This window comes from Labrus bergylta, chromosome 1 (assembly GCF_963930695.1).
Source record: "Labrus bergylta chromosome 1, fLabBer1.1, whole genome shotgun sequence".
Classification (NCBI taxonomy): Eukaryota; Metazoa; Chordata; class Actinopteri; order Labriformes; family Labridae; genus Labrus; species Labrus bergylta.
In genome coordinates, this window is record NC_089195.1 from 18,457,038 (window position 1) to 18,469,448 (window position 12,411).

The window sequence follows — 12,411 nt, forward strand, 5'->3', positions numbered from 1 at the left end:
TACTCGTTCTCTTTGTGGGGGGCGGAGGGTTTCAATTAGCCACTTAAAATGTAGCAACTATACTGTTCCGGTGGTCGGCCCATGCAAACATGATACTAAAATTTCAAAAATATGTTTGGCTTTTAAAAGCAAACTCAACATTGTGCCATTTTTTTTTTCCCAGGAAAATTGAGCAGGTTTATGTGTTGTGGGCTACTTTTGAAAATATCCAACTCTTCAACGTCCAGTGATCCCAAAGCAAAGTCTCTTTTTTTGTTTTGTTTTGATGCATTTAACTCTGAAAACTAACATTTTAAATAAAACAATGTCCTGCAATGGTGACACAGAATACTGTGAAATACACATGGCTGAACTATGGAAACAGAAGTACCATTCATGGTGTAGTATAAGTAGACTTAAACACATCTGAACTCTTTAATTTATGTGTGTATTATGTCAATTGCTTTCACAACTTTAGGCTCCATGATCAACAATTATTCAGGCCAGTATCATATTTGGACAGCTTTTTAGAGGCTCACAAAGATGTGTTTACAGGTCTTTATATTTGACTGATTTCAGTTAGTATAGCAGCTTTTTGTTTACTTGTCACACACACTGTAGTTTGGCAGAGGCAATATGTGCCATGGTGTGTGTCATACTCAATCAGAGAGGCATTTGATTGAATTTGCCCTCAGATCACCTATGATCATCCAACTTGACTTGCGTATGTCTTAAAATGTACGGCGCATTCATCTTCTGCTGCGGCTCAAACTATTTCTTTCACCGCTGGGTTTGTTATACTTTTTGATAAAACGTTAACCGCAGAATGCTTCTCATTTACAGAAATGTGGTGTAAAATCACATGAACAATAAACAAGCAAGTTATTTTGAGTGTTAACACTGATTGGTTATTGTTATTCAGTTCATATTGGACTAAATAAATGATGGTTTTTTTAAAGCATGATTTAAAAATAGACATCTTTTTGTTAAATCGTGTCCTGGGACTCCCAAAGCACTTCACAAGTTGAAGCTTTTCACTGGTTTTATTTCTGGCTCGTCTGTTTCATTCAAAAGTTCAAAGTGTCACAGTCACACATATAAAGCAGTCTGTGCGGACCAGAGGGGCCAGAGGAACCATCTTCAACATCAATAAATAACTCCCTCATCCTATTTCACTGATCAGTTTAAATAAACAAACAAGAATCAAACAATGGAGGAATCATTAATGTCACACAACCATACTTCAGTTTAGAAACATGCCTGGCATTAAGGGTGGGCCTTAAGGGTCTGGGCACACCCACTTGTACCATTTGCCCACCCTAATAACTGGGAGAAGATAGACTTTATTACAAATACTTCTATACTATTACAAAGATTCACATTTGATAACTGAATACAATTTAACACCTAAAATACAGTTTCCTCTTCTTCTATTTTACGTGACCCTTATAGACTTTTTCTGTTGACATTAGCTCATAAACAGCGTAGTGTGGTGCTCTCTTTTTAATTTAAAGTCAATGTAGCTCGCCCATCAATGATACGTTAGCCCTTTCCTCCCAGCTATAAAAAGATATGAATCCATTTAGGTTGTCAAAAAGGAGTTTTTTTATAATAATAGTTACACGAGAGTTTTCTTTCTAAAAATGTTGTATTGTTCTTTAACACCCATAGCAAAAAATAATAGGATTAGGCTATTACTTTTATTGATCACTATTTTTGCATTAATGGGCCATAAGGGCAGCATATTGTTCTTGCATGTAAATAAAAAGATGAGTAGTCGGTAAAAAAAAAAGGCTGCTTCTTTATTGTAAGTGTTTCAGAGAAACATCACGAGCCAGTTCTTTAAAAGTTAGGCTATAAGAAGGGGAAACCGATTCAACTTCTCTTACTAACAGACCCAGTCACAATTACATGGGCAACTTTCTTTTCAGAATATGCTTCATCCAAAAAGTTTGAGTAAATACAGTAATATCAGTGAAGTTGAAAGACGAAAAAGAGTTCCTTGGAGGATTTTCGTTCTGAGATTTAAGCTCAATTAGTTTGATATCGATGTGAAGATTTAATCAACACCTCTGTTAAAACATATAATACACCAATGTTTTAATAAACGTACACTTCCCATGAGCAAGTCATTTGTAACTGTTGTCACATTTGAACATAAAGACAGGGAGGGGGAAACCTGTGGGAAAAAAAAGTTCAAAATTTGAACCAGGACCATTGACTGTGGCATATGAAATCCCTTGACAAAAATGTTGAAAACAGCATATTATATTTGCAGCGTTCACTTGAGATGAAATGTGTTCAGACACCTGACACTTTAAGCTTTGAAGTTTTTAGACCATGAAACTAAACTTTTGCGAATGTTTTATCTTTGAAGCAGTGTTCAGAAGATAACCTGTCTCCTCCACCTGTTATCACCTCTTATCTCATCTGGAGTTGTAAGTACACGTTCTCTAAGTCAAACGCACGCCCTTCTACAAACAGGCTATGACACAGTGTTGACCTCTCAAACTTAATTTGTTCCTTAAAGTTGTTGGTGTTTTTAAAAATGAATCTAGTAGAAAAAGAATCTAGGGGCCACAGTTCAAGATGTGATTAACACCTTTAACACTAGATGTCAGCAAAGACTTTGGTGTGCTGGAGTTTTGTGTGTATAAATGTGAGAAAGAAAGATTGAAGCTTTGAGGCTATTATCCAGTCTTAAACTATTTCTAAAGTGCTTTAGATGACATATAGGTTACTGAATGTCAGAATCCATCTGATCTCTCTTTGCGACGTCAGTTCTCTCAGCGCTGCCGGCCTGTCTGTCAACATAACACAACACAACATGCTCAACAAGACACGTACCTGTCATTGCAACTCCTACATAAGGACAGAGAGTCCACAGCTTCTGTACTGCAGCCTGGCCTGTTGTTTGCCTTGTCGCTACACCGGAATTGCTGCATCAGTGACTACACACATAGATTGACAACGATGAAAGAACAAGCAGTTTCATGCTTCAGTAAATCAAACATGGTGTGTTTTTCCTCGCCTTATGTTCACAGTGTTACTACCAATCTGACTACTTGTTTGCATTGAGATAAAAGCATGTGCATGAATATTTCAGTGGCTGCTTAACATATTTGCGTGCAGACAGTAAAAACAAAGTCGACTATGAGAACAGAGGAGTGGAATAAGAGAATGGGGGAGTGCGTGTGAGAGGAGGAGATGTGTATGTGTGAATATTTGCTTGTGTTTGTAAGACAAAGACTGAGTGACTGTGCGACAGAGTGTTAGTGATTCTACATTATGTGTGCAAGAAAGACAAAAACGATGGAGTGAAACAAAGTGTGACAGTGCATAGAGTAGTCTGTGTGTATGTGTACTGTATGTGTGTGTGCGTCTGGATGGCACATAATGACTGTGTATCTATTTCCATGCAGCCTGATATGGATCCTTTAAAAAGCTGCTTGTGTAACATATCATTGCAAGCCATGAATTGCAGAAAGGTTTTTCAAGGTTTGATTTATCTTCAAGGTTAAGGGCCAGCTGCTAGAGTCAGTTGTGCTTGTTTGTGTGTGTATGTGCTGTGGATTGTGAATGTGCATACGTGTGAAAGATGATTTGTGTGTGTTAGTGTGTGATGTTGCACTGTTTGTTTATAGTTTATTACATGCTAGATTTGGAATATGACTTTGAAACACATGTACACTGTAAAAAAAAAAAGTCTATTGATATATAATAAGCTATGAATTTGACGTATAGTACATACAGGCGCAGATAAACAGAAGAAGTGAAACTGAAATAAACAATCACACAGCTTGTTGGCAGCTGGTTACTATAGAGACATCATAAGGGAAGTGGAAAGAGGAATAGGTGGTATGAGCAGAGTGCTAATGGAGCACCTCTTCTCAAAGCTCACAGACTCTGGAAACTGTGTAAAAAGGAGCATTGAGGTTCATCACAAAGTGTTGTTTTTAGTGATATTTCTGGGCTAGGACAGCTGAACACAGACAGGAAATGATGGGAAGTGAGAGCAGGGGATGACGTGCAGCAAAGGGGCCAGGCTGGATTCAAACTGCTGCGACGAGGACTATAGTTTCAGTACATGGGGCGACAACATAACCGCTTGGCTATCCACCCCCTAAATTGTAAAGCTCCCTTTCGTCCCTGTTTGCTGTATGCACATGTTGAATGATCTTCCGGTCTGTAGACTTTAACTGGCTGATTCTTATTAAAAGTCTTTGTGAGGTGTGATACATTTGGACATTCATCCTTACAGCAGTGAGAATGATACATGACTGTGGTCATTTTTTTGCAATTATTTGCTGTTTTACTTGTTATTTCATTTCTTTTTATGAATTATTGTCTAGTATGTACAATATGTATGGCTGCTCATTATTTGTCAGAAAATAGTTTTTCATCCGAGTGAGTTTTTTAAATGACGGTTGAATTAAATTAAATAAGACATCAAAATCTAAAATCCACTGCTACAAAAATGTCCTTTGAGCTGCTTTTTTATTTGTTTGTAAAGGTATTGTGCATGGGTGGCACAGTTATAAGACAGCAGCAATTGGGGAAAGTATAGGGTAAGACATATTCTCACTTTAGTTTAATGATTCAAGACATAGGTGAACAATTGCATAAGAAGAGTTTTACGTTAGGGAAAGTATAGTTGATGTTACCAACCTGACATATATTTTGTGTTTCAACATTCAAACTTAAATCCTTTTTCTTCTTCAAATCCTGGGATGGTTAACAATTGGCTGAGGGGTTCATTTAAAAGATGCATTTATATGCGGAAAATGTTATAAGTGTAGGGTTTTTGTTTTTGCAAGTAACTTTCTGAAGTTTAGATGATGTATTTTCAGATGTTCACGTATTAAATATTCTTAAGCGTGATGACTAAGCTGTTGCAATCAGTTTATCCTTTATGTTTTATGACACTGTAGGTTCTCCAAAAGCATAACTATTGTGAGAAATAGACTCTTAGTTAACAAATAGAAATAATAACCTCAAACAAAAATGTTTTTCTTCTGAGTTGAAGGTGTTTATGACAGCCCCCACATTCCAAAAGTAAACTTGCATCTCTATTTTTCTTATGAAATATCTGCAGTGAGTCTGCTGACCTTACATAATACTCTGCATAACTCCGCTCAACTCTGACCTAAGCAGAAGCGTCTTTTCAGAATAACTTCAAACACTTGTGAGGGTTTGCAGAGGCCTTTAACCTTTATGGTATCTGAACTGACTTTAATAAGTTTGTCTTTATAAATAAAATAAAGCCAAAGTTTGTAGCCTTCATGTATTACTGCTCATAAACAGGGTTACGTTTAGTTGTACAGTAATGTTGTCACTGTCCCTACACATAACAACACACTTAACAATCAGCATGACTAACTGGAATTTACCCAGCAAACATGGATGATTATGTGCCTCATTACTTAACAAGAATATGTAACACGCCACAATGCCAACAACTTGGTGCATTCCTTTTAAAACTCGCCATCTCCCACACACACGCCCACACACACCAGCCGTAACATTAGCACTAAATATACCCCTGTAACCAGTGCCTGCAGTGCAGTCATGCTCATTTGGCAGAGCGGTGCTTCCTTCTCCCACTCGACTGTGCATGTTGGTCTGAACTGAGATTTTTAGGCTGTGAGGGTGCTTAAGTTACCAACACAAATGAGTAGAAACCGAGGATTGGAAACTTCAAAGTGTCACTCTTTTATTCAACACAGCCCACCCTAAGTTCTTTTAAATGTCTCCCAATTCTAAACCAGTACAAGTCACATTTCAGTTTTTGACCTGCAGCACAGGGATCAATCATTTCCCAATCTGAACCAAATCTGGTGATTCTGACTTTAGGTGAACCAGTGGCAAACCTTAGCAAGCCAGCTAAGAACATACATTAGGAAAGAGTAATCTTGAGTTAACATGAGCATCATTCTCTCCACATTTTTCTAAAGGTTTAACAGCCCAAAGCTAATACAACCTCAACCAGTCCATCCATTGTTCACCCAGAACTGGTCAGATAATAACCATCATAAAACTCTCTGCATTGATACTGGCCCCAAATGTCATAATAACCAGGCGTTACTGAGGTCAAACATGTTTAATTAAATCCTTAAATCCTTAAATTTGCATCTCTTACGACTGCAACACTAAATGATGCACAACAGCCTACCACTGTTGGACAGTTGGACCTGACAGAAGAGGTTACTTCCAAATAAAGCTTTCAAATGCTGTAATGTAGAAAACAGTTTAGGCTTCTATGCAGGGAGTGATAAACCATTTTAAACAACACAAATGAACAACAATTAGGGTTTATTTCCCACGGATGCCAAAACATTTGCTTTTATATTGGAAAACAAATTTAATTGTTTCTGATAAAGTAGTTTTGATGCAAAACCAAACTGGACTGTTCACAACACTTGGCCAGCCTTGGTTTAGTAGTTAGGCCCCAAAACTTAGTTTAATGAAAGAATCTGGGTTTTGGCTAACCTAACACAACTTTAACGTTACAAACTATTTCATAAAGGAATTAGACTGGATTGTTCTCTCACACTTAGTCAGCTCTGCAGAGCAGTCTATGTATCTGATTCATACATGCATTTATTTAATATATGAAGCTTTTTGTCCTTAAGAGTTAATATATTTTGTTCAACATAACAAATAAAGTCATCATTCTGATTCTCTCAGTCCCCTTATGCGGCCTATTTTTATCCTGTTCCTGATCAGTATTACATTTATTATTATCTCCATTCATCCTCTTCCTCCTTGTAATATTGTCCTTCACAAATCCTTGTCCTGCTTCTCTTTATTTATTGCAACATTTCATTTATATTGATCCATCCATGTGTATTTCTGAATTGCTCTGTCGTCCTCTTTTGACCATGTGTTGTCCTCACCACCTCGCCTGACCTTCTTGTCCATCCACAATGTTGCAGCGTGCTGATGAGGTGTAATTCAATAGTGGGCAGACAGTCTCAGGGCAGGACACTGATGGAGCAAAGGGTCAGCACAGGACATGAAGAGAGGAAGACAGACAGACAACAGATAGTATTGATTGTTCTAAGATTGAGCCTCTTCATGCCTGTTTGTTAAGTGTCTCTAATACATGCACCTACTATAAATTCTACTATAAACCAAAGAGAAGAAATTTAGAGAGAGTGAAAAGAACGAGGATAGAAACAGAGAGTTACACGAGCTGTCAGGGTCCTGACACAGAGAGTGACAAGCAATAAAGGAAGAGGCGCACGAAGCTAACAATGCGGAGAAAGGGAGGAAGAAATGTTGTGTGATATGGAGAAAGAAAAGTGAAGAGGAAGAGGTACGAAGTTTAATTGATTAACTTTGAGAAAAAGAAACTAAAGGAACCATGATGGACGAAATGAAGGGAACACTAGAAAGGGTTTGGGGCAAAAGAGAAAGAGCAGATCACAAATAATAAAGCGCCCTGTTATCCAGATTTGTACAAGCTGAATTGCCCCAATTTCTAAAAATGTCAAAAAATTGAGCGATAAAAAAGAAACAGAACAAGATTCAAACAACAGAACAGAACATTTTCAGTGTTTACCTCTTTTCTTCAACCCCCACGTTAAAACGTGGTTTCAAAATCAGTGAAACACTGGCAGTGAGAAACACATGCATAAGAAAATGAAGAATTAGAATAATACAAAGCAGATAAGAGTCAGATGAATTAAAAAGAGGGTCAAGGTGTGGTCTGAGGTCTGTCAGATAAAGTGGTATTATTAATAGGCCTGTGTGTGACGTTAGTGCTGCTGTGGAGAAAGCAATCACTCTCCAGGGCCAACGGTGTGTGCGTCCTTTCTCAAAATAGAGAGAATACTAAAAGGGTTGGGGTGTGATGGGTGAGCAGGAGGAAATGGGGTAAGTGTGTAATTGTTTTGAGGCAGCTATAAAAGTCGTATTGTGTTTCACTGCCACTCTAGCTCATCTTACTTCTATCTGTTCTCTAGTCTCCATTCTCTCTCCATTACGCTGCACTTACCCACCCAGGTAAGACACAAACTAAACATTAATTATTGGAGTAGTGAAAACACATTAAAAAAAGGTGTATTCAGTAACAAGAATGAGCTCAAGGCTGTTTTGACAGAGAAATCCAATGATAGCTTAAGTTATTTCTGACAGGCACATACTGTATGCTGCAATGGAATGAAACACCTTGTTGTTTGATAAATAAGAGCAAAGGAGAAACACAGTGATTCAATATTTTGTAGCTTTAGTCCGTCTATGACAGCTTTTGAAAAGAGTTTGGGTCAGGGGAGTCCAGTACTGACTCCAAAAAAAAATGTATGGATCAACAAATTACTTTCACAACAAAAAGGTTGTCAAAAAATTTAATGTATTGTTTTATAGCCTATTGTTTTTTTGAGTTCAGTTGCTGCTTAGTAAAAAAAAACCTGTTTTAAGTGAGAGATCATTTCCTCATCTTTGTTGTATAATAAAGGGAAGGCCCATTTATACCAGCCGTAAGGTGTGACATGTCCATGAAGTTAAGTAGTTAATAGTTATGAATAATCTAAATGCAGTGGATTGTTATGTTTTGGAATTTACTATAAAATTGTCCTAGATGGTCAAAGAGACAACATGTTTGAATAAATTATATTTTTGACTTAAAGAGATCTTTTGTGCTTTGTCAGTCTCTGGTATTCTGAACCAGTGTTGGCCTACTCTTCAATTTTCTTTATCTTCTTCCTACCTGTAGGAAAAAAAATGAATGGATTGTGGATGTATACTTGACATTTTGTCATGCAGTTTGTATTTTATACGGAGCAAAATAAAAGCTGAGGAATTTGATGGATTGCTTGTTATGCTGCAGTATGATCTCAATTGTCACAGAGTAAATTGGTGTTCTCTGCATGGCTTGAAGTACTCATGTAATTTTTCTACATTCCAAGCTTCCTTGAAGAACGAGAAACGTTCTCAGAACTTATTAAGAATCAGTTTCTGTGAAGAGTGAGAGAAGCGTTGGCCTTTTAATTACAGGACAGCTCTTACCACCCCTTTCATGTGCTAACCACCAGGTCAAAGCTGGTGTCCTTTGACCTTTGACGATAGGCTGAATGAAGTCTGATAAACAACTAACACCAGGACTTCCTACAGCAGGATGACTGAAATGTGTATGTTATGATATCTGTGAGTTTTTAGCAGTTTGTTAACAACACAAGACGTCAAAATCCGTAACAAAATAAAAGACAAGAACTCTCTGTCAAGGTTTGTTGTTGATCGATAACAGATTAAAATAGGTATCCCTTAGCGTGTAAGATTAGGATTTATATTTGTACACCTTAATCACATGAACTAATACAGTTCCATTATTAAAACCCAGAAATAGACACTCACTAATTTGCTTTTGCTGTCAGTTGAATGTAATACATGACAGGTGAATAGAAAGTTGAGAAGAAGCAGGTTGGGCAGAAATGATGCTTCTGTATCTCTGTTTAAAATTATCAATCTGTACTTTCATCAGGGACGGTAAATATTTTGTAGGAGTCAAGTTAGCGCAGCAAAGGGAATATTAAAACCACTTGATGGGGCTTTGTTGGTTTCCTCATAATGGGCACAATGTAGCATGAGGAACTCACACACAGACATATACACAGTGCACAGGGACACGCTGCCGCAAACATAGCATACACAATGGAGCTATAGGTTCTCTTCAAGGTACAAAAACATCCATCAAAAATCTGTCTTTAGGATTTTACACTGATCCCAGTGCTATAAACCAAGTATTCCCAACATTTTTCAGCCAGTGGTTAAAACATTTAATGTTGCACACAGCCGAGCAGACTAGTGGGCCGATATTATTTTAGCAATTTATATTAAGAAATGCTGAGCATATTTATTCTCTTGAACTACTTTCTTTTGTATATATTTTTGGTAATCGGAAAAATATTCAATTTTAATACATTTTTATATGTTTTTGATAGGAATCTCACAACCCCCCTCTCAAGGTCCTGCGACCCCCCAGGGGGTCCTAACCCCAACTTTGGGAACCGCTACTCTAAACAGATAAGCAAGGACCCCAAGAGCCTTTGTCTCCGATCTGACACCTACTGGTATCTTGTAGGCACTGCAGTTTATGGACCTATTTACTAAATTATTTGAAAATTTACATGAACACTCTATCAGAAGCCAGGCCTTATTCTGTGAAAACAGGCATGGTACACATGGTGTATGAGGTAATAATGCCATATATGAATGTTCACAAGCATGACAATGCCAATAAATGTAGCACTGGATGTATTCGTTTAAGCATATTTATGCTGTCCTCTCTCTCTGTCCCTCTCTCCAGCTGGCAAACTGACGATGACAGATCTGTTGAAAGCAGAGGACATCAAGAAAACTCTTGAATTCTTTGCAGGTCTGTTGCAGAATTGACATTGTATTCTCAGCAGAAGCAGGCCTACAAAGTCCCAGGGGTTAGCTTTAAATACTAACAGAGACAATAATTTCATCATCATTTAACTTTTTAAATCATTTAAAATTCAGAGGTCTTAAACAGCTGTATCTGATTAATTCAACATGCCGATGTTGAAAAAGCTATTTTCATGAGTGTAAAGAGAGGTTTGATCTGTTTGTCGTCTGTGTATCGTCTGTCTTTTCTTATTTAGGAGAAACCTTCGACCCAAAAAAGTTCTTTGATTTGGTGGGAATGACGGCAATGTCAGCTGAAAGCGTCAAGAAGGTGTTCCAGGTTCTGGATGTGGATGATAGTGGCTTCATAGAGGAAGAGGAGCTGAAGTGAGGAACTCAGAGGATGTCTGGCCTGATAAATACTCTGCATACTTTATCATTTATATGTTCTGAATACTGTCATGTGTTTGTTAACACTGTAGGGATCAATTTGTGTACTTTACTCAGGTATGTACTGCAGGGCTTTTCCAAGGAGGGCAGAGAACTGACTGACGCCGAGACAAAAGCATTCCTCATAGCCGCAGACAAAGATGGAGACGGCAAGATCGGCATTGATGGTGAGAGGATGGAGGAGAGCTGCAAAGCATAATAGCAGTTCTTTTAAAAAGAGAATAACATAATGTAGGGAAGGTAGAGGGTAGTTTGCAGGTTGGAATTCAGACTTATGGTTGGATATGACTACAAATTCAGCCTCGGTGAGAAATCCTACCCGGGTCTTACGTGTCATGTGTGAGACTGGTTATAAAACAACATTTATCTATTGTGTTCTGTTGTAAAGACCATGTTGCTACGTCTTTACCTCTGTTACAAAACAGCTTGTGGTAGGAATTCTGGGTAATGTTGTATTTAACAACTTTACTTAACCAAAATTTAACAGTGACATTTTGGGGGATTTTATTTAGAAGCGGACCAAGTTGATGTTTAAATGAGTAGAATATGAATGTAACAAGGATGGTGCATGTAGGATTGATTCTGGTGCTGCTGCCCTGCTGCTTTCTGCCTGTTTTAGTTTTTTATTTATTCTCGGGGAAGCAGCTGAATGTTTTGCAGCACTTTAAGTTCAGTGTATCATATCTATGAATTTTTGTTGTTAGGCATTAATGAAGCCCAATGGCACACAAAATACTTGTTTGTTTGACCAATTCTTATTGCTCTGTTCATTGGATAACATAATTTAGCAACCTGAAAGTAAAGAACTTGGAGCCTATTCTTACTGAATAAGCTATTTATGAGTAAATGTCTCATCATGTGTGCATATGTTTCTCTTTTCTTTTGTATTTCAGAGTTCGAGACCTTGGTGCATGAGTAGGGGACAGATGAACACCCCACTTTTCTTTCTCCTCCTCCTTGTTCCTGCATTCATATTTTGTAATTGCCACCTTCAAACTCCTCTCACCTTCCTCTGGACCCTGAAACATGGAGTCAGACGAGGCCTGCTCTCTACAAAACACAACAGAAGCAGGCCAACAGGGAGTTACCATGAAGAGGCGTAAAACAGGCACCAGTTTCATTTTTTTATATATTTAATCACACATGCTGTATGGATTTCAGAATCATTTGAATGACTTCATGAAGATTGTTTGTGGTCTCAACACAGGTGGTGCTAGTGCTGTAGGTGTAGGTGTTATAAAGACTTCTTGATTCTTAATTTCCTTACTTTGTGTATTTCAGGTTGTGCATTTTTTTTGTCTGATTGGTTTTACTTCTAGATGTTCACATATCAGTGCACTTTCCTCCCACTCCTCTTCCTCATCCACCTCCCCTCACCTCTCCTCACCTCACCTCACCTCATCTCCGACCCCCTTTCTTCTCCTCCTCCTCACAACCTGCCCCCCCCCCCCCCCCCCCCCCGATCAGATGATGTAGTAAATAAAAAGACATATATAAGGAGAGCTGTGAAGAGAGTAAGACATGATAATTAAAAAATAACCTTGAATAATATCTGCCTCTGTACTTTGTGTTACTCACAGTGGACAAAAAAATTAAACGCATGTATGATATGAT

The 12,411-nt window shown here is 38.0% G+C and overlaps 1 protein-coding gene across 1 annotated transcript in view; it reads left to right on the top strand.

Annotated features, from left to right (window-relative positions):
- pvalb7 (parvalbumin 7) overlaps positions 1–12,348 on the top strand; it is a 30,635-nt gene extending 18,287 nt beyond the window's left edge. Inside the window, exons 2-5 of the mRNA XM_020643376.3 lie at positions 10,286–10,354; positions 10,605–10,734; positions 10,855–10,964; positions 11,691–12,348. Of these exons, the coding sequence (XP_020499032.1) occupies positions 10,286–10,354; positions 10,605–10,734; positions 10,855–10,964; positions 11,691–11,716 (335 nt within the window). The 3' untranslated portion in view covers positions 11,717–12,348. The remainder of the gene's footprint in view (positions 1–10,285; positions 10,355–10,604; positions 10,735–10,854; positions 10,965–11,690) is intronic.
- Positions 12,349–12,411: the final 63 nt, after the last annotated feature.